At 46.8% G+C, this 20,307-nt stretch overlaps 1 protein-coding gene across 13 annotated transcripts in view; it reads right to left on the bottom strand.

Moving 5' to 3' along the window:
- The window catches only part of BRSK2 (BR serine/threonine kinase 2), a 419,371-nt gene extending 399,694 nt beyond the window's left edge, over positions 1 to 19,677 (bottom strand). For all 13 annotated transcript variants that reach the window (XM_068147794.1, XM_068147787.1, XM_068147789.1 and 10 more), the window contains exon 1: positions 19,202 to 19,677. In XM_068147794.1, the coding sequence (XP_068003895.1) occupies positions 19,202 to 19,295 (94 nt within the window). In that variant the 5' untranslated portion in view covers positions 19,296 to 19,677. The remainder of the gene's footprint in view (positions 1 to 19,201) is intronic.
- Positions 19,678 to 20,307: the final 630 nt, after the last annotated feature.

Genomic DNA, 20,307 nt, shown 5'->3' with positions numbered 1-20,307 from the left:
GACAAATAGAGCATGGAAAAAAAATGTCATCACCTGGACAGCCCAAGCTGTATGGTCTGGTGTATCCTCAGGAGATGAAAGCCTACAGAGGTACATTAAAGAAAATGAAGGTTCGGAAAAAATGACCACCAAAAATAAATAGACAAATCCCTGGGCCTGAATAGCAGAGTTGTTTTGGAAGAAGCTATCAATAGTAGCTGGCTAACCCTGTCAGGCCCAAAGGGGAGTCAAGTATTATCATAGTTTCACAGCAGGGCACCATGAGAAAAAAAAATAAGAGAGAAATGAGCTCACTAAAGGCTCCAGCCCAAGTCAGTGGCTGAGCATGTTAGGACCAGTTCCAGACACCCCCCATGAAGCCCTCTGCCTTCCCAAAGGGAAGGGAAAGGGATGAGGGGAGAGAGATTGATGGGGTGGGAAAGAAACAGAAGCAGCTGGGATGGGAATGAAAACAATCCAATGAAACAAAGAGATACAAACCAAGAGTCAGCCCAACCCCTGATGTCAATGATGGCATCATTGACATCACTGATGCTGGAGGCAGGCACTGGGCAAGCCCCAGACTAGACTCAGCAGCAGATGGGAACTGAATTCAGAAGCTGAATTCTAGAACTGGATTCAGGAACACAGGTATCAGGATGGAAGGCAGAAGGGTCAGAGTCCTCCTGGGACACTGGCCAGGGAAGACTTGACCCTGGTGATCCCTCAGCTTTCTCCTGAAGATACCATCCATGGGCTGCAATTCCTTGGTGGGCACTTGAGGGTCACCTGTCCTGTCTGCTCCTCCTTGCAGGTGCCACCTCTGACTACCTGCACCCCAATGGCCTGCACACCACTTAAGTAGAAACTTCAGGCTTATTACTGCTAGAAGCAGACACAGTCTGCAAAATCATGCTGTTACCTTCAGCAAATGCAGTTACTTAGGAGGAGACTGAGCTGGGAAGTGAACTCACTGAACAGAATTGGTTCTGTTCTGGCTCAAAGCAGGACACCATGCTTTCAGTTCCCCTCATTTCAATGATCAGCAAAAGGCCTACACCACACAGGTTTCTCTCCTCTGGTGGGTTCTTCAGAAATTTGCAGCAGAGAAGATGCCACTTGGACAGTAAATTGGATTTGATGTTAAGTTTGCTATCCCAATCTATCTTTTTATGGCTTCTTGAGGAGCAGTCCACAGACCACTTAGTTCCACTGAGCCACAGGCACCGAAATAAGCACTGGTGGAGCTGCAGCAGCTCTCAGCTGTAACTCACCTGATTCAATGGTGATAAGAGTAGTGATGACAACAGAATTGCAACACAGATCCAGAAACTGTGCCTATTTTTGAAGCATTTCCCCTGAGCAGGAAGAGCCACCTGGTACCATGATGGCAACTGTCCCAGCCATGCTAGTAGTCTGGCTGCTGCTTTCCCTAGAAAAGATGCAGCAGTGATGAAGGTAAGGACATTTTCTGCAGCCTGAAGGTTAATGCAAACCAGTCAGATGATTTCAGTATCCATAGGTGGGGAATGTTAGAGAAGAATTACTGCTGGAAAGCGTTAAAATGTTTGCTTGCCTTAATTTGTCTGTTAGCTGAGCAGACAGACTTCTGCTGTAAGGATGAAGGATGGCAATTTAAAATGCTGGGCCTGTTTTTTTTTCAGTCTGAATGGACTGCTCTTAACAGTATTATTCCACCCTGTGCTCTAATTTGCTTGAATATTCACAGCAGAGATGTGTTCCTAGGCAGCTCTTAACTAGAACACTGCCAGAGGTCTGCCTGTGCCACCATCACTGAAAGCTTGCTCATGGGTCAAACTCCCCTCTCAGACAGACTCCAGCAAGGCCTTGAAGTCACTGGCACTGCACAAATGCAACCAAGTGAGGAATTTGACCAAGTAATGACTTCAGTGCTATTAGAAACAAAATAGAAGCAAAAGAGGGAGCTGAGATGTCACAGATCTGAGCAGTGAGCTAAACCGCAGACCCAGAACAGAAGCAGCCCAGGACAAGCCCCGGGAAGAGCAGAACAAATCTTTCTTTGTTGCCCATGATTACTGATTTGAACCAAGACTTACTGCTTTACAGGAGTGAGAAGGGGGGGGGAAGGGGCAGGTTTCACTAGTTGCAGAAGCTAATGACAGCCTGCTTAAGGCTGGTGCTCCCAAAGCGTGAGGGATCTGCAGAGCTGTGCCGCTCGCAGCCACATCTCTGCAACACAACAAATGCCTGCGTTTGCTGGGGCTACAGCACTGCTGCCACTGCCAAGTCCTACTATAATACTTGGCTTTGTCTTTGGGGACCATTTTTTTCTCTCTCTCTCTGTACAGACAAGCACTGCAAACGCACAAATAGCTCTCAGTCTTCCTCTCAGCTTTCTGCAGGAAAAGGACTACTTCAGATCCTGCCACTGCACCAAAATGGGTACCCGGAGGAAATACAGAGAGGACTCCCCGCTTCCCACCCTCCCCAGTCACTCGGCTCAGCTTGCAAACACAAAGGACCAAGTTCTGGTCTCCATTCTCTCTGCCTTGCACTGCTCCAGCAGTGAAAAGCAGGCAGCAATCCAGCCTACTGGGCTGCCCAGGCACTTCCTCAGCAGTATAGTGGTTTAGCTCCACTTTTGGCCCTAACTTTGATGTTGGAGCCTTAAAATAGGTACACCTGAAGGGCAGCTGTATCCCAGTCCCAGCAGCATGCTCTTGGCCTTCCAAACCAAACACAGGTTAGAAAAGCTGTGCTGTTTTGGACAGCTTTGCTTCAGTCTGATTGCTTAAGTGAACTGAATCATAGAATCCCAGAAGTGTTGAGCTTGGAAGAGACCTTTGAGATCACATAGTATCATAGTATCAGTCAGGGTTGGAAGGGACCACAAGGATCATCTAGTTCCAACCCCCCTGCCATGGGCAGGGACACCCCACACTAGATCAGGCTGGCCACAGCCTCAGCCAGCCTGGGCTTAAACACCTCCAGGGATGGGGCCTCAACCACCTCCCTGGACAACCCATTCCAGGGCTTCACCACTCTCATGGGGAAGAACTTCCTCCTCACATCCAGCCTGAATCTCCCCACCTCCAGCTTCATTCCATTCCCCCTAGTCCTATCACTACCTGAGATCCTGAGAAGTCCCTCCTCAGCCTTCCTGTAGGTCCCCTTTAGATCCTGGAAGGCCACAATGAGGTCACCTGGGAGCCTTCTCTTCCAACTGCACACCTAGAGCGCACAACCCCACTGAACCATGTCCCTCATCACAACATCCAAACATCTTTTAAAAACCTCCAGAAATGCTGGCTCCTCCACCTCCCTGGGCAGCCTGTTTCAATGCCTGATAACCCTTCTAGTGAAGGAATTTCTGCATCCTGAACCTCCCCTGGCACAACTCGAGGCTATTTCATAAATATTCAGGCTGTCTGCAATTCTCCCCTAGCAACATAACAGATTAGTAAATTTCAACTAAGTCTGGAATTCTACACATTTCATGGAAAGCCTGGAATGTCTAGGGGGGTGGGGAGGGTAAAACTATTGCTCCCATAATGGAAAGAATAATTGTGATCTAATCCTTAATATACCCCAAGAGAAAGAACAAAAGATGGAGAGGCTGAGGTGGCTCCAGAGGAGTCACAAACACTGTGCCCAAAGGATAACAGAGCACAGGAGGAAGAGAATACAAGGTAAAAAAAGTGGAGAAATGAGAATTATTTAGTTCCACAGTTCACTGAACAAATTATGGTTGCATTGCACAGGATAACACAGAAAGAGTAGATGAGTTAAGGCTGGAATAGATTTCAGGTGATCATCTAGTGTGAGGTGTCCCTGCCCATGGCAGGGGGGTTGGAACTGGATGATCCTTGTGGTCCCTTCCAACCCTGAATGATGTTATGATTCTGTCTAGTCCAACACCTTGTGTCAGAGAAGAGTCAAGTAGAGGAGGCTGATCAAGACTGTGCCTAGACTGGTTTGGAATACAGACAAGGATGGAGACCTCCCAACACCTCTAGGCAAATCTGTGCCAGGTTCAGCTGACCCCCACACTGGAGAAGCTTCTCCCTATGCTTAACTGGAACACAAAGGCCCAAGCAAGGTTAATGCCTCAATATGAAAGGGGTTATATGCAGATACTGGGACACAAATGATCTTTCCTTTTAGTCCCCAACCTAGGCAAGACTGAAAAAAAAAAGTGGAAAACAAAATATACCTGAGAAAATAAATCCCCAAGGAAACACAGAACATAAGTGTTCATTTCCCAAAGGCAATGAATTTGTACAAGAAGTAGGGGAAACCCCTGGAAGTACTTTATTTCTCAGTTTGCCATGACCATAAAGCTTTTAAACCATAAAATAAAATCATCTCTAACAATAATAGGTGCTTATTTAGCTATTTTTCTGGCTTAGAGCATTTCCAAGAGCTCTTCTAGCAGTAACCATCAACCTATTTAAATAAGGTTGAAATGACTAAAGGACTCCAGTCTTGGAACTAACAAAAACCTTCCTAAACCTTCACTGATGGGCTGGAGGAGATTCAATAGAATAGGAATAGAATAGAATAGACCAGACCAGACCAGGTTGGAAAAGACCTTTGAGATCATCAAGTCCAAACTATCACCCAGCACCATCTAATCAACTAAACCATGGCACCAAGCACCCCATCCAGTCTCTTCCTAAACACCTCCAGTGATGGTGACTCCACCACCTCCCTGGGCAGCACATTCCAAAGGCCAATCTCTCTTGCTGGGAAGAGCTTCTTCCTAACGTCCAGCCTAAACCTCCCCTGGCACAGCTGGAGACTGTGTCCTCTTGTGCTGGGTGCCTGGGAGAAGAGACCAACCCCCACTTAGCTACAACCTCCCTTCATGAAGTTGTAGAGAGCAAGAAGGTCTCCCCTGAGCCTCCTCTTCTCCAGGCTAAGCAACCCCAGCTCCCTCAGCCTCTCTTCATAGGGCTGTGCTCCAGACCCCTCCCCAGCTTTGTTGCCCCTTTCTGGACACCTTTCAGCACCTCAACATCTTTCCTAAACTGAGGGGCCCAGAACTGGACACAGGACTCAAGGTGTGGCCTAACCAGTGCAGTGTACAGGGGCAGAATGACCTCCCTGCTCCTGCTGGCCACACTGTTCCTGATGCAGGCCAGGATGCCATTGGCCTTCTTGGCCCCCTGGCCACACTGCTGGATCATGTTTTGCAACTGTAGAAGGAATCAAATAGTTGTCCAGCATCCTCTAGACTGGGATTCCAACCCTTGAACCAGTTTCCAGTTGGAAAAGGCAAGGTAAATCCAAAGTTTAAAACGAAAAGCACAAATCAAAAACCCCATCCCTCCCCCAAACCCAGCTGACCAAGACTTCACAAGGAAAACTGTAGACCAATCCTGCACCTTCTGACAGAAGCCAAGCTACCCATCATTTACAAGGTGAAAATAAGGTGAGAGCTTAAGAATAAAATATTGGAGAGCTGAAGAGACCTCAATCAGGTAAGAAACTAAATGTCTCCTTCATCCATGGGACAGATCACAGTTATTGAGAGGAATTCAGTCACTGAATGAAACTTACCCAGGGCAAATGGCTGCCATGATGAGTAACCCAACCCTCTGCTGGCAAACAATCAGCAAGAGAGATGAATAGTTTTTAACTACCTCACACAGTGCATGTCATCCCATTCCAGATCCTTGAGGTATGTCTTCTTTGGGTACTTGAGCTTGTGTTTTAATTCAAATGTAACAAAACAGCAAAGTCTTGTGCTAGCTTAGCTCAGGATTTATCAGAGCAGGATATTGCTCTCTTAAAAATGTAAGTTTTCAAAAGAGAAATCATCCATCACCAGCTCATGTTTGGCTGCAATAAGTTACTGCTGGTTCCCCTTCATCATAAATGACACCAACAATACCATCAACCTGGGCTACAGACTACCTCATGCTGGACCAAAGCAACAAAACCATCACTTTCCCCAAGAAGAGCATCCCTGTACAAATCTACTGTCTACCTTCTAGCCACAGGGAAAATAATCCAGAAGAAGAGTGAAAGAAGATAAAGAGCCAAGCACTTCCACCTGCATCCCTGGCTGGGTCACTGTGACCTGGTGCATTCTACTTTGTCTCCCCCTCTACTCTGTGCTTGTCTGGCCCCACCTGCAGTACTGCATCCACTTCTGGTGCCCCCAACACAGGAAGGACGTCAAACAGCTGAAGCAGGTCCAGAGAAGGCCACAAAGATGACTAGAGGGTTGGAGAACCTCCCTGTGGGAACAGGCTGAGAGAACTGGGGCTGTTCAGCCTGGAGGAGAGAAGGCTCCAGGGAGACTTTAGAGCAGCCTTCCAGTAACTGAAAAGAGCTACAGGAGAGCTAGGGAGGGTCATGGGCTTGTGGTGATATGACAAGGGGCAATTGATTGAAGAGGGGAGATTTAGACTGGAGCTGAGGAAGAAATTCTTTCCGGGGGGGTGGTGAGACACTGGAACAGGTTGCCCAGGGTGGTCATGGATGCCCCCTCCCTGGAGGTGTTCAAGGCCAGGCTGGTCTGAGCAACCTGGGCTAGTGGAAGGTGGGGTTTGGAACTGGATGATCTTTAAGGTCCCTTCCAGCCCAAACCATTCTATTAATCTATGATATTCTCATCTGCTGCTAAAGGATTGCTCTTCCACCTATGGCAGACTGAAACTTCACAGTTCTAAGAGTAGGCTTTAGACAGACAGTAGAAAATGAACTTTTTTTTTGGTTCAGACTGATTTGTTTCTCGCAGAAACCAGCTCCTCCATTCCTTTTGTTGCAGTCAATAACGCTTTTAATAGCACTGGTTAGGCCACACCTTGAGTCCTGTGTCCAGTTCTGGGCCCCTCAGTTTAGGAAAGATGTTGAGATGCTGGAAGCATCCAGAGAACTGCAACAAAGCTGGGGAGGGGTCAGGAGCACAGCCCTGTGAGGAGAGGCTGAGGGAGCTGGGGTTGCTTAGCCTGGAGAAGAGGAGGCTCAGGGGAGACCTTCTTGTTCTCTACAGCTCCCTGAAGGGAGGTTGTAGCCAGGTGGGGATTGGTCTCTTCTCCCAGTCACCCAGCACCAGAACAAGAGGACACAGTCTCAGGCTGTGTCAGGGGAGGCTTAGGCTGCACGTTAGGAAGAAGTTCTTCCCAGAAAGAGTGACTGGCCATTGGAATGTGCTGCCCAGGGAGGTGGTGGAGTCCCCATCCCTGGAGGTGTTTAGGAAGAGACTGGATGGGGTGCTTGGTGCCATGGTTTAGTTGATTAGATGGTGTTGGGTGACAGGTTGGACTTGATGTCGAAGGTCTTTCCCAACCTGGTTAATTCTATTCTATTCTAAATGACAGGAGCAGTCAGCTTATAGCACATAAGGCTAGGCACACAGAGGAATGACACTGCAGAAGCAGAGCTTGTTAATACCTATGGAGTGTAGGCATTATTAAAACATATAAATATATACATTATCACCCTGATATTTTTCTCCCACATTAAGCCTGTACTGCAAGAGAAAACAACTCAAATCTGTGAGAGCCTGGGGATGCAGAGAGAGTCTGGCATTCTGTAAGTGGAAGCAGGCAGCCAGCAGAGCACTTACTAAATGGATGCCTGGAAACAGTTTTCCATCATTTACTTTTTATTTTCCTAAAGTTCAGAACTATTACCATGCCTGTAACTCCCATAGTGTTCAAACAACAAAGCAAAAGACGGCAAAAAGACAGGCTTTGCCCACACTAAACCACTTCATGCTGGTTCCCCTCCTCAGCTCCCCCCTGCATTAACCCATTGGAGGATGCAAATCTTGGCACAAAGCTTTCACCAGCAAGAATTCCTTTTGTCAGAAACTGGCAAGTTCTTTGTTTTTCCCCAAACTCCTTAATTACCAAAGCACTGCTTATCAATGGCTGGATGGTAGATAGATAAGACACTGAGGAGCAGGCTGTTATCAGTGGTGAGCTATGCAAGGCAGGGTCCCTTCCACTCTAACCTCACCCCATCCATCACCCCAAGTTAAGCACATTTATTTGAACAAGAAATTAAAAGAAAGTAATCTCTTCTCCTCTTCATTATGCAACAATCTCTGTGCAAGGAAGCCAGACTGGGGAAGTCTAAAACGCAGAAACTGCCTGGCACAGCCATGGGTGGAAAACGGTGAGCTCAGCCATTAGAACTTTGTGGAAGTTATTTAGGGCAGCTTTAGGGCTACTTTAATTTATGTCACTTGCCAATGATCTCTGTGGCCTTCAGGAGATAATAAAATAATCTCCTCAAAATAAAACTGAGAGAGCTGACAACTGAAGATAAGTAGTGCAGTCTACCTGCTCAAGCACCAAGTAACTATCCATCAGCTACCTGTACCAGCCTGAAGGTTACTCGGCACCGCTCTGAAGGCAATGGGGCCATCGACAGAGCCATGCATCTGCATTGGTTTGAATATAAACAGCTCCATCCCGCTCCTCTGGCCACAGTGCTCCTTTCCTTCAGTCTCACGGCACATTGCCATTTGTTACCCTTCAGAAAATCTATCCCAAGGTCATTGCAAAAGAAAACTGGATATTCCTGTTGATGCAGCTCACAGGACAGTGGCGACTCCACCGGCAGCTCTGCCACAAATGACACATTCCAGGAGGAAGCGCTCGCAGCGACAGCAAGAGCCAGCAAAACACTTTTATGAGAGGAGCCAAAACAATTGCCTCTCTTCCACCTAAATTCCAGTGAAACCTCATTTTCAAAAGCTATGAGGCAATGAAAAAGAGTCTTCTGGGTCAATTTTGTGTGTGTGTGTTTTTCTTAACAGAGAAGGACCTGGGAGTGCTGGTGGACAAGTTCACCATGAGCCACCAAGGGGCCCTCATGGACAAGGCCAGTGGTCTCTAGGGATGCATTAACCAGAATGCGACCAAAAAGGTGAGGGAGGTTCTCTTCCTCCTCGACTCTGCCCTAGTTAGCCACAACTGGAGTACGGGGACCAGTTCTGGGCTTCCCAGTTCAAGACAGACAAAGAATTACTTACACTGGAGAGAGTCCAGGAGAGGCTACAGATATGTTGGAGGGCCTGGAGCATCACTGTGAGGAGGAAAGGCTGAGAGCCCTGGGGCTGTTGAGCCTGGAGAAGGGCTGGGGATCTAAGCAAGACTCAGCAAGCGCTAAAGGATGGGAGGCAGAAGGGTGGGGCCAGACTCTTGTCAGTGGTGCCCAGTGACAGGACAAGGGGCTGCCATAATGAGCACAAACTGGAACCCAGGAGGTTCCACCTAAGCTTGAGGGTATTGGAGCCCTGGAGCAGGCTGCCCAGAGAGATTGTGCAGTCTCCTTCTCCGGAGAGATTCCAAACCCACCTGGACATTGTGATCCTGGGCAAGCTGCTGTGGTTGAACCAGCAGGAAGGCTGAACTGGATGATCTCCAGAGGTCCCTTCCAACCCCTCCCCCCCCTGCTGTAAATTTCTTTCTTTTTTTGTTTCAAATCACTAATCTTTTATCTTATCCATAACCTTTCCAGCCAGTAAATAGAATTATAAAAATGCTGTACTGATAGTCAGAATTAAATGTAGAATTCAATCCAATGGAACTGGACAAGCACTATTAATATGCTCTTCAAAATTAATTAAGTCTGGTCACATCTGTGCACCTTGAAAAAAACAAAGCAACCAACAACAAAAAAGCCCCAACAAATTCTTAAGGTAAACCTCACATCTTCCAGACAAGGGTTTTCTTCAGAATCATATCCAAACTGCTCAGGAAAACCAAACTTCCAGTTTGTACTTGTAAATATTGATGTTGGAAGTTGCTCACGCAGCTATTGCAAGTAAAATAAAACCCTCTTATGCAACCCAGCCAACAGACGTGCAGGAAGGCAATTCGAATCTCTGAATAGTGCTAAGGTGCAGCCAGTCCTTAAGGGAGGTAAAGAGAGCTGGGGGAAAGGAGATACAAAGAGTTGATTGCCAGAAAATCTAAACCAAACAAGGAGTTAAAAGGAAATCAGTGCATGCTTAGAGACGCTGCAGATGAAGCCGGTTCAAGTTCATTAAGAACACTCTCTACAACAAATTATTCCTGTTACTGTGCAGAGCAGGGTGGATGTTTTGCAGAGAAACATTCCTGTTTATGCATCACCTGAAAATGGAACAATCTCCTCCTCACATTGCCTAAGCAGAGCGAGCAGAGCTATTGACTAGGACTGCTAAACATCTTGGGGCTGCTTAAAGCAAACCCAGAGAATTTCTTTGTGATGTTTCTTAATAGCGTGATCCACAACAAGCTCAAAGCTTCCACCTGCACCTATCTATCTTGGGCTAGAGCAGCTCTCTACTGAAGTCAGCTCAGCCTAGAACGCTGACTGACTTCACAAGGGCAACTGCCAGCATCTCCACACTTGAAGGGCAGCACTCAGAGCATTCATTTGTGTCTCTGCCTTGATACACAGATTGCATCAAGTTGGAAGGGACCCTCAAGGGCCATCTTGTCCAATCCCCCTGCAGTCAGCAAGGACACCCCCAACTAGATCATAGAATCACAGAATTAATAAGGTTGGAAAAGACCTCAAAGATCATCAAGGCCAACCTGTCACCACAGACCTCATGACTACTAAACCACGGCACCAAGTGCCACGTCCAATCCCCTTTTGAACACCTCCAGGGATGGTGACTCCACCACCTCCCTGGGCAGCACATTCCAATGCCTAGCAATAGATCAGGCTTCCCAGGGCCATAGAGTCTGATCTTGAATGTCTGCAGGGACAGGGCCTCAACCACATCCCTGGACAACATGTTCCAGTATTTTACCATTTTCACTGTGCAGTTTTCTCCTGATGTCCAGCTTAAATCCAACCTGTTCCAGTTTCAAACCATTGCCCCTCATCCTGTCACCACAGGCCCTTCTAAACAGTCCCTTCCCAGCCTTCCTGTAGGTCTCCTTCAGATATTGAAATGTAGTTAGAAGGTCTCTCCAGAACCTTCTCTTCTCTATCCTGTCTTCCACCTCTTATTTTTGACTGTTTTCCTATGTGCATAATACATTCCTCATGCAGTGCCTCTTACTTCAGAGGGCTTTACTTCCAAATATCTGACTTCCTTTCAAATTCCTCCTGAAAGCTGGAAGTCTCTCACCACCACCATTTGTTCTGTATGCCTCCCTACAAGTCAACATTTATTATTGCCATTGCAATTACTGTTTCACCTTCTAAGGTATTAAGCACTTCCCAAAATATAATGTATGGAGTGAACATATATAGAAAAAGATTGCAGCCTTGGAGAATCCAAAACTTATATTGGCTGCTCCACTCAATCTACAAAAGTCACTGTAAGACTGCAGGTCATTCCCCTGCACTCAGCACTAATGAGACTGCACCTGGGATCCTAGGTTCAGTTTTGGACCCCTCACTCCAAGAAGGCCACTAAGGTGCTGGAGCTGGTCCAGAAAAGAGCAACAAAGCTGGGGAAGAGTCTGGGAAACAGGGCTGGTGGGGAGCACCTGAGGCAACTGGGGTTGTTTAGCCTGGAAGAAAGGAGGCTGAGGGGAGACCTTCTCACTCTCTATACCTCCCTGAAAGGAGGTTGGAGGCAGGTAGGGGCTGATCTCCTCTCCCTAGTAACAAGTGATAAGACAAAAGGAAACAGCCTCGAGTTGCGCCAGAGAAGGTTTAGGTTAAGCTTCAGCAAAGTTTCTTCACTGAAGGGATTGTCAAGGCCTGGAACAGACTGCCCAGGGAAGTGGTGGAATCTGCTTCCCTGGAGGTGTTTAAAAGCCATGTAGATGTGGTGCTGAGGGGCATGGCTTAGCAGTATACTTGGTAGTGTTGGATTAATGGTTAGACTTGATCATCTTAAAAGTCTTCCCCAGCCTAAACGCTTTCTAGGACTCTGAGAACCCATTTCAAATGCCACATTTGCTCTTCTGATGGCAGCACAGCTTTTTTAGAGGTGAGAAAGAATTAATCTCAAGAGGTAATTTCTGTGAAGAAGCCTTTTCAATTCCTCCACCCTCTCTCTCCCAACGCAGTCCTTCCCACTGTGGTGGTACAAAGTGACATTAGAGCAGTGACAGAACGCAGCAAAGCGCTGGAGCAGTGCAAGAACTCTATTGGTGACGTCACTGCTTCCATAATGCCTGCTGATGACTAAACATAGCTATACAGAAGCAGTCATACAGTCCCACTCATCTGCATTCAGCATCTCAAAGGCTCTTGGGTGAGGAAGCTCACTGCATTTCACAAAGGAAAACAAATCATTCAGAGCCTGCTCCTTTTTCAACAAGTTCATCATAATTGTGCTACTTCACAAGAAGGACACAGAGCTGCTGGAGCAAGTCCAGAGAAAGGCCACAGAGATGATCCAAGGGCTGGAGCACCTCGATGGAGATAGGCTGAGAGAGCTGTGGTTGATCAGCTTGGAGAAGACTCCTGGGGGGACTTTAGAGCTGCCTTCTGAAGGGATCCTACAAGAAAACTGGAGAGGGACTTTTCATAAGTGCATTGAGCAACAGGACAAGGGGGAATGGTTTTAACCTGAGGGAAAGTAGGTTTAGACTGGATGTTAGGAAGAAGTTCTTCCCCATGAGGGTGGTGAGACACTGGCACAGGTTGCCCAGGGAGGTGGTGGAAGCCTCATCCCTGGGGGTTTTGAAGGCCAGGCTGGATGTGGCTCTGAGCAACCTGCTGTAGTGTGAGGTGTCCCTGCCCATGGCAGGGAGGTTGGAGTAGATGACCTCTAAGGTCCCTTCAACCTAAGCTATTCTATGATACTGGGGTAAAAGACTGTCCCTACCAAGTCTGCAGAAGGATGGAAGCCAAAACACATTTTTGCTGCAGTTAGCAAACAGGAGTTTGCTTAAAGTCATAAAAGGGGTGTCTGAACTTTGCAGTTCAGACACATGGCCTGGTCAATTCCAACCAAAACAATTGTGATTCTATGATACTTTGCATAATTCTTATGCAAGCAAACAAACAAAAGCACAGTTTAGTGTTCCACTAGAGGATGAGGAACAAAACACACCAGGCAGACTGATTCTTCAGTTCACTGCTTAAAATTAATGTGGAAACAGCCCAGAACCAACCATATCCTGAGCTGCATCCCCAGCAGTGGGGACAGCAGGTGGAAGGAGGGGATTCTGCCCCTCTGCTGAGACTCCCACCTGCAGTGCTGGGGTCAGCTCTGGAGTCCTCAGCACAGACAGGGACCTGTTGGAGTGGGGCCAGAGGAGGCCACAGCAATGATGGGAGGGCTGGAACTCCTCTGCTGTGAGGCCAGGCTGAGAGTTGGGATTGTACAGCCTGGAGAAAAGAAAGCTCTGGGGAGACCTTCTGGTGGCCTTTCAGTTCTTAAAGGGGCTAAGCAGAAAGCTGGGGACAGACTTTTGAGCAGGGCCTGTTGTGACAGGACAAGGGGTAAAGGGTTAAACTAAATGAAGGAAATTCAGACTGGAGAGAAGGAAGTGTTTGATACAGAGGGTGGTGAGACTCTGTCCCAGGTTGCCCAGAGAGCTGGTAGGTAGATGCTGCACCCCTGCAAACATTCCAGGTCAGGTTGTCTGGGGCTCTGAGCAACCTGCTTATGCAAGGAAGGGGTGAAACTAGATGACCTTTAAAAGGTCCCTTCAAACCAGAACCAGTCTATGATTCTATGACTCCATCAGTTTACTTCAGTCAATGATGCAGGCAAACAGCACTCCTGAACAATCAGATGAAAGGTACATAAAGCTCTCAGAACCCATAACCATCACTTGACAATCCATTAAGTCTCAGTCCCTATGACATAACCTTTCCTGGCAAAACTTCATTCTTAAGGCCTCTACCACCCACAGAATCGTTTGCAGTATTTTATTTGTCTGATCCCTAATTAACAAGTTAAGTCTTCACAGAGTATGAGGACAAAGGAGGTGGATTTAGTGTGCTGAAAGAAACTTTTGGAAGAAAAACAGAATCTACATCAAACCATTAAGGGAACATACACTGGTGGGTTTGTTTAGAAAGGCCATGGGGAGGGACTCCAACGATTCACACCTCTGTAACAATGCATTCACCTGGGCAGCTGAACAGAGAAGCAAGCTACACTCTTCAGCTCCTCTCTAGATCCAACATACTAGTTCAGATGAAAATAAATAAATATATATATATCTCCCAGTATGAATGGAAAGGGATAAACTTTGTGTAACCTACTCAAGGAAACCAGGCTTCTGAGATCCCACTGGCTACCAAACACTCCTCCAACGCAGCTGAAGCTTTCCATTTCACCCCAATTTGACAAAGACAAGTGAAAAAAAAATTAAAAGAAAATTAAAACCAATTAACTACACACATTCCAGTTTCTGCCAGTGTCATGGAAACAGGTGGTTAAGAAACATCCTGCTCGGGCTCTTGCTGAATCAAAGGCTCCAAAATTCACCGAGGCCCAAACACGATGATCCCTGCTCTTACATAACCCTCCAGCATACTGCTGAACACCTCACTGCTGGCTCAGACAGAAGGAACATGTTATCCACCTAAGCAGCTCTAAGTTATAAGGTATACAGTGCAGAAAAGGGACCCCCCCCCACACACACACACACACATTGTTTTTTGTGAAGGTCCAGGTGCCCTGAGCGCCAAGCAGGATTCTTTGTATTGAATGCCTGCAGAACTGAGCAGATAACAGGATGAAAGGAACAAGACAAAATGGATCAGCAAGATGACATTTTCCATCAAGTTTAGCTCCAAGTGAACAGGAGAACTCCCACTTCCAGCCAACGTCTCATTGCTTGGAGACAAAGCAGCGTGGAGGAAATTTCAACCAGACACTGACTTGGTGCCATCGCAAAGAGTGATGCTGAAGCCACAGAGTGACTGTCAGAGGAAAACACAAGGAAACCCTCTGGAACACTGAAGCCCTTCACAGGAAATACTGCAGTTCCACACCTTTGCACTCACTAATAAACACTCAGCTCAGTCACTGTGAAATACTTTTTGAGAGTTTCAAGGGTGAAACAGGATTTAATGAGGGCAAATGATAGACATGGGCAAAGATATTTGGGGAATTCGAACCAAAACCAACCAACCCAACCCCCAAAGCAACAAAGAATAGCCAAGAAGCTGATTTCATGCAGGTCTAGTGGCAAATGAGGAAAAGTTTCTGTTTGACCTAAAACTAAACCAGTCCTTCATGGTCAGATCTGTCTGGGGCTTCTCATGGCATGCTGTTTCCACGTGTGTTAGTGGGACATCCTTTGTTCATTACTGTTAATTACAATAAAACCCTCCCATAATTAGCTGTAGAAGTATCTATCAATGAAGCTTGGCCAAGCCAACCTTTCCCCTCACACCCTGTATATCCACCTCAACAGTCTTTTACCTGGACAGATCTCTAAAACACAATTTTTAGTACAATAATGAAAACTAAGCTGCTGCTGCTTGCACTCTTGCCAAAATCAAATGCTGATTCCGTGAGCTGCTCCTCCTGCTGCAGTAAACAAGAGGTGCTCTGAATTCAAGGCATTACAAAAGCAAACCACCTTACTACAGCACTCAAATGATACCCTAAATTCACAGGCAAAGGATCTCCCTTCATCCCTCCACCATCCCCACCTCTAGCAAAGAGAGAAGCACAGATGTTTTTCAGCACTGCCCCACGCAGCCCTTGCCCAGCTTCTCCCACTCAGAGGCCCTGATCCCCTCCTTGTGGCACCACTCACCCTCAGCAAGGCCAATGCACCAGCACAGAAGGCTGCTCAGGACCAGTTCTGCATACCCCAAATGTGAATTCTAACCAAGACTTTCAGCAATGGTCATTACCCACCAATGTGAACTGAACCCTCTTCCATGTCTGTCTTGCCCACCCACAGCCAGATGTCACCAGGTTCCACTAATGTCCCAGATGCTGGACCTTGCTGCAGGCACCAGTAGGCTGCTGTTGATAAACAATTTCTTTTCAGCTATTTGGGTGGCAATCAGTGAGAACTTCAGAGAGAAAGCCAGGGAGTTCTACTTACCAGCAGGTTCTGCCCCCCAAGGCACCATTTCCAAGTCTGCCCTGAGCTAGGAACCCATGCTCCTGCCCCAAACCCCTGTCTTTTGATCTCAGCAAAAGCTGGGAAGAGTGATTAACACATTTGCAGCACATATTAATATATCTAGGAGCAAAGCTGGACCTGCTGGTCTAAAATAACTTTAAACTTCATATTTTTTTTTAATTCACACTGAACAAAAATATTATGAAGAACACTGCAAAATGAACAGGACTCTGCAGCAACACAACTTGCATTTACACTTACTTTCTAGCCAGCATTACATTCTGCCAGATTTTAGTCCTCACTTTTCCCCATCCCCTTGGGAAAAAGCAGTAATAATTATATACAAACACACATCCCAATCCATTATCTCCTAATCTTCCAGGCTTGAAAGCAAGCTCTGAAGGCATGAGTACCACCACGCTTTCCTTCAGCCATATGCCACTGCAACCCCAATTCAAAGTTCCACACCGTGACAACACTGTGGCGAACCAGGCCTTGCACACTGCACATGCTGCCCTCTCCCCTAAAACACTGCAGGGTTGCCTGCTTCCCCCCTCCAAGATGAGCAGGAGGAGGACTAGCTACGTACCACACACACTGCTCATACCATCCTGCCTGCTCCCAAATGTGATTAGCACAGAAAATGCGAGAAGACCAGAAGGCATCTTTCCATATTTAGCTGTGTGTGTGTTTAATACCGAGTGAGATTTCACCCCAGTGCATTACTCCCCTCATCAAGGGCGGGTATAGCAAGGAAGACACAGGCTGACATCAGCGACTTTGGAGATTTCTCTTCCTCTGCTCCCCCTCCAGCCCTAACCCCCACACACCCCCAGCTTCTATGACACCATGCCCCGTGCATTTTGTGTGCATCCATGTGTGCAAGCAGCAGAGGCTTCGCTAAAGATGGGTTATATGGTAAAGCTGCAAAAGGAAACTTTCACCCTCGTCCAGCTGGCTGAATAACTGCAGAGGCCAACAGCAGCAAGCCTCTAAATACATCCTCTCCTTCTCCCTCCACCCCCACGTCTCTAATCACTTAGGAGGAAGATAGGAAGATTAGCAGAGAGACAAAAAATAACCAAAGCTGCAGATAACCCTTTAGGACCACGCCGTCAGGCTATGAGACATGGAGCAGAAGGTTAATGCAGCTGTATTTTCAGGAATCTCAGGCATAATTGTATTTAAAGGGGAGGGAGGGGTGCTGAGAGGGGGACAGAGAGACGAAAGAAGGAAAGGGTGATGAAGACAAAAATGAATTTGTCATCTATAGCTGGCTCTCTGACCACCTGGAGTATCCAAGAAAGGACTGCCAGAAGAAAAAGGGCAGGTTTATCACTGGCACGCTGCGATTTTTTGGTAGAGGATGTTCATTATCATCATCAGACCCAATCTGGGGAAGAACACAGCTGCAGAAGTAAGGGCTTCTGGAGCTATGCAAAGCATAAAGGTAGTAACCAAAACAGTGACAGAGAGCTACCTTCAGCAGCTGACACACTGAGGAGATTTGAGGGGAAAAAATGAAATATAAATAAAAGTCACTTCCACTAGAAGACAATGTCATCTTCATCCCTGCCTCGGAACGGTTGCTATGGGGTTGTGAAGAGGAGGGGAAGGAGAGGAGGGGAGGGGGGGGCTTTATAATCAATCATCTCAGAAGAGCATTGCTTCTTACAGAGAAAGATCTGGATTTTGACTGTGTCCCTAAGAAAATTGCGGACTGCAGAGCTGCTGCCACGCAGGGCAGTGAGGAAGCAGGCAGAGCAGAGGCAGCAGCTGGGGATGGAAACGCCTATTAAATCCTTTAGACAACAGATGGGCAAAGCTCGGCTGGGTTATAAAAAAACCAACAACAACAACAAAAAAAAAAACCCTACCCCACCACAATGCATCATGTTTTATTGTCCCACCATAATGAACAACACTTAACACCCACATGCCCAAAGAAACCCCCCACACACACACCTAGAGCTGATCTTCCCCCTTCCCTAAAGAACCTTCGCATCTCAATCCACTTTTAGGGGGGGCTCCCGACCCGGTGCATTTGCCAGCTGCCATTGCTTATGGCACTTGTCAGGGGGGAGGGAAAAAAAAAATAGAATTCAATCATTAGAAAAGGAGAAATAATTAAAAAATTCGATGAAGCAGACATTTGGGCTCCTTCTGAAGGGGTTTTAATGTTCTCCTGCCCTTGAAGAGAATCTGCCACCCAAGCAAGCAACAGTAAGTCCAGGTCTTGAACGCATTTAGTGGATCTAATTATGTCATGTAGGACAGAAGCACCTGCTCTCTTCTAATTCCCTCCACTCCCTTTCCTCCTTGTAATTTATTTTATATATATATTTTTTTTGTTTTAATCTATATTTCTTACCATTGTTCCATTCAGGAAAATCTGCTGGGGGGCAAGTTTCATAAACAAGCTTTAAGAAAAATAATTAAAGAACCTTCCCCTCCCCCTCCCCCCCCCCCCCCCTCAATCCAATCCCTCCTACAAAAACACAGCACAACCAGAATGAATTCTGCTGCCTGAATTCTGCTGCCCAGCCTCTAGGCTTTTTTTTTTTTTTCCTTCCTCCTCTTTCCAGACCCTACCCACAAAAACCACCAAGCCCATCCATCCATATTTGCTAAATACCCACAGCAGTCAGTGCCACAGACATACTGTACAGATTTCCAACCCCCCCCCCCCCCCAACTGCACCTTAAGGACTACACCCTTTTCAATCATGATGTCATGAAATACTGCTGGTGACTCCCCCACTACCACCACCACCACCTCCTCGGTACTACAGGCTGTGAACCTTTCATTTCAGCATAATTTGATTTAAAATTTGTAAATGATCTGAAGTAGGGCAGTGAAGAAATTGATGTGAAAAATTCACCACCAGACGACCATCTATGGGTTGGTTTTTTTTTTCCCTTCTCCCTTTGCCTCTGCATCCACTCTGCCTGTCAGCAGAACAACACCCATTAGCAGGAGTAATGAACATAAAGCATCCTGGGGTTTGTTGTTGTTTGGGGTTGGGTGTTTTTTTTTTTTGGACAAAAGAGGGGGGGGTGAAAAAGGAAGAAAAGAAATAATTTAAATGAAACCTAAAAATACATAAAGGGGGGGAAAAAAAAAAAAGAAGAAGGAAAAAAAAATCCCCCGTGAATAGCATCTCCACCAAAGCAGCAAATGGGAAAACCTGAACCCTGGAATATCCCATCCCCAACAGCTCACTGGCTGCTCCAGCACCTTCCCCCTAGCGCCGGTGCTGCTGCGAAGGAACCAACCTGTCTGTCCTTTTCCTAGGGTTTTCTCCAAACGATAGGGTCCAACATATTGTGCATGTTGAGCTCCGCTGCCTTCTTTCCCTGTTGATGTCATTTCTACCTGGATCTGTAATTCTGCAATGTGTATGTGCTGATGAGCTGGAATCTCTCTCTCTGCAGGTCTTTAAATTCCCACTTTGCAGCTGTGCAAGCAAAGCACTCTCTCTCTCTCTTTTTTTTCCCCCTTTGCTTTAGTCCACTTGGTTGCAGATCTTTTTTCTCTCTCTTCCTCCTCTTTCTCTCCTCTCTCGCTCACGTGTGTGTTTTTTCGCTGGGTCTGCCTGGGACGCTGATGGCCGAAGGAGTTCTTTTAATGTTCAAAGAGGGAGGGGATCTACGATCCAAGCCCAAGGAGCATGATGCTGGTGATCCGAGCTCCGCACGCCTTGTTCTCTCCAGGAGCTGTTCAAGGGAGAGCCAGAGCTGGAGCAGCGGAAGAGCCGGGGCCCGCAGCTCTGACTGACATGAGGAGCAGCCAATCTCCTCCTCGCCCACCTCCTTCTCCCCTCCTCCTTCCACTACCTTTTCTTTTCCATCAGCAGCAGCAGCAGCTACTGCCTCTGCCTGCTACACAGCATCATGATCAATGGCAACAGCAAACACCCAAGTTTACCACTCTCTTGATAGAGCATAATTAAATATACCTTAATGTTGATATTATTTTAAGACCCAGGCACACACACTGTTCCCTCCCCCCTCCAATCACACACTGAATTACCTTCCACTATCTGAGTGTTCAAAGAGGCTGAGATTGTGGCAGGAAATAAGAAAGGAAGAAGAAGAAAAAAAAAAAGCAAAACCAAAACTACTTCTGAAAATGAGCTTGAGAAATGCATTGATTCTGTTGGATTCCAGGGCACCCAAATCTTCTGTGCATCCTGCCCTTTAAAGAAAGCCTTAGGGGGGTGGGGTAAAGAGAAAAAAAAATAGAGGGAAAACCCAGAGCCAATTCTGTAACCACTGAACTCAGAGAGAGGCAGACCTGCTTTTGAGTTTGATGGGAGCAAACAGAAGTCAGGTCCTCAGATGAACAGATCAAAAATGGTAGTGCTGCTATCTGAATTAGG

Source organism: Melanerpes formicivorus, unplaced genomic scaffold (genome assembly GCF_026170545.1).
Source record: "Melanerpes formicivorus ecotype bairdi unplaced genomic scaffold, bMelFor1.0.p_v2 SCAF_16, whole genome shotgun sequence".
In the NCBI taxonomy this organism is placed as follows: Eukaryota; Metazoa; Chordata; class Aves; order Piciformes; family Picidae; genus Melanerpes; species Melanerpes formicivorus.
The sequence above is the reverse complement of the archived record's forward strand: the minus strand, read 5'-3'. Positions and strand labels throughout refer to the sequence as shown.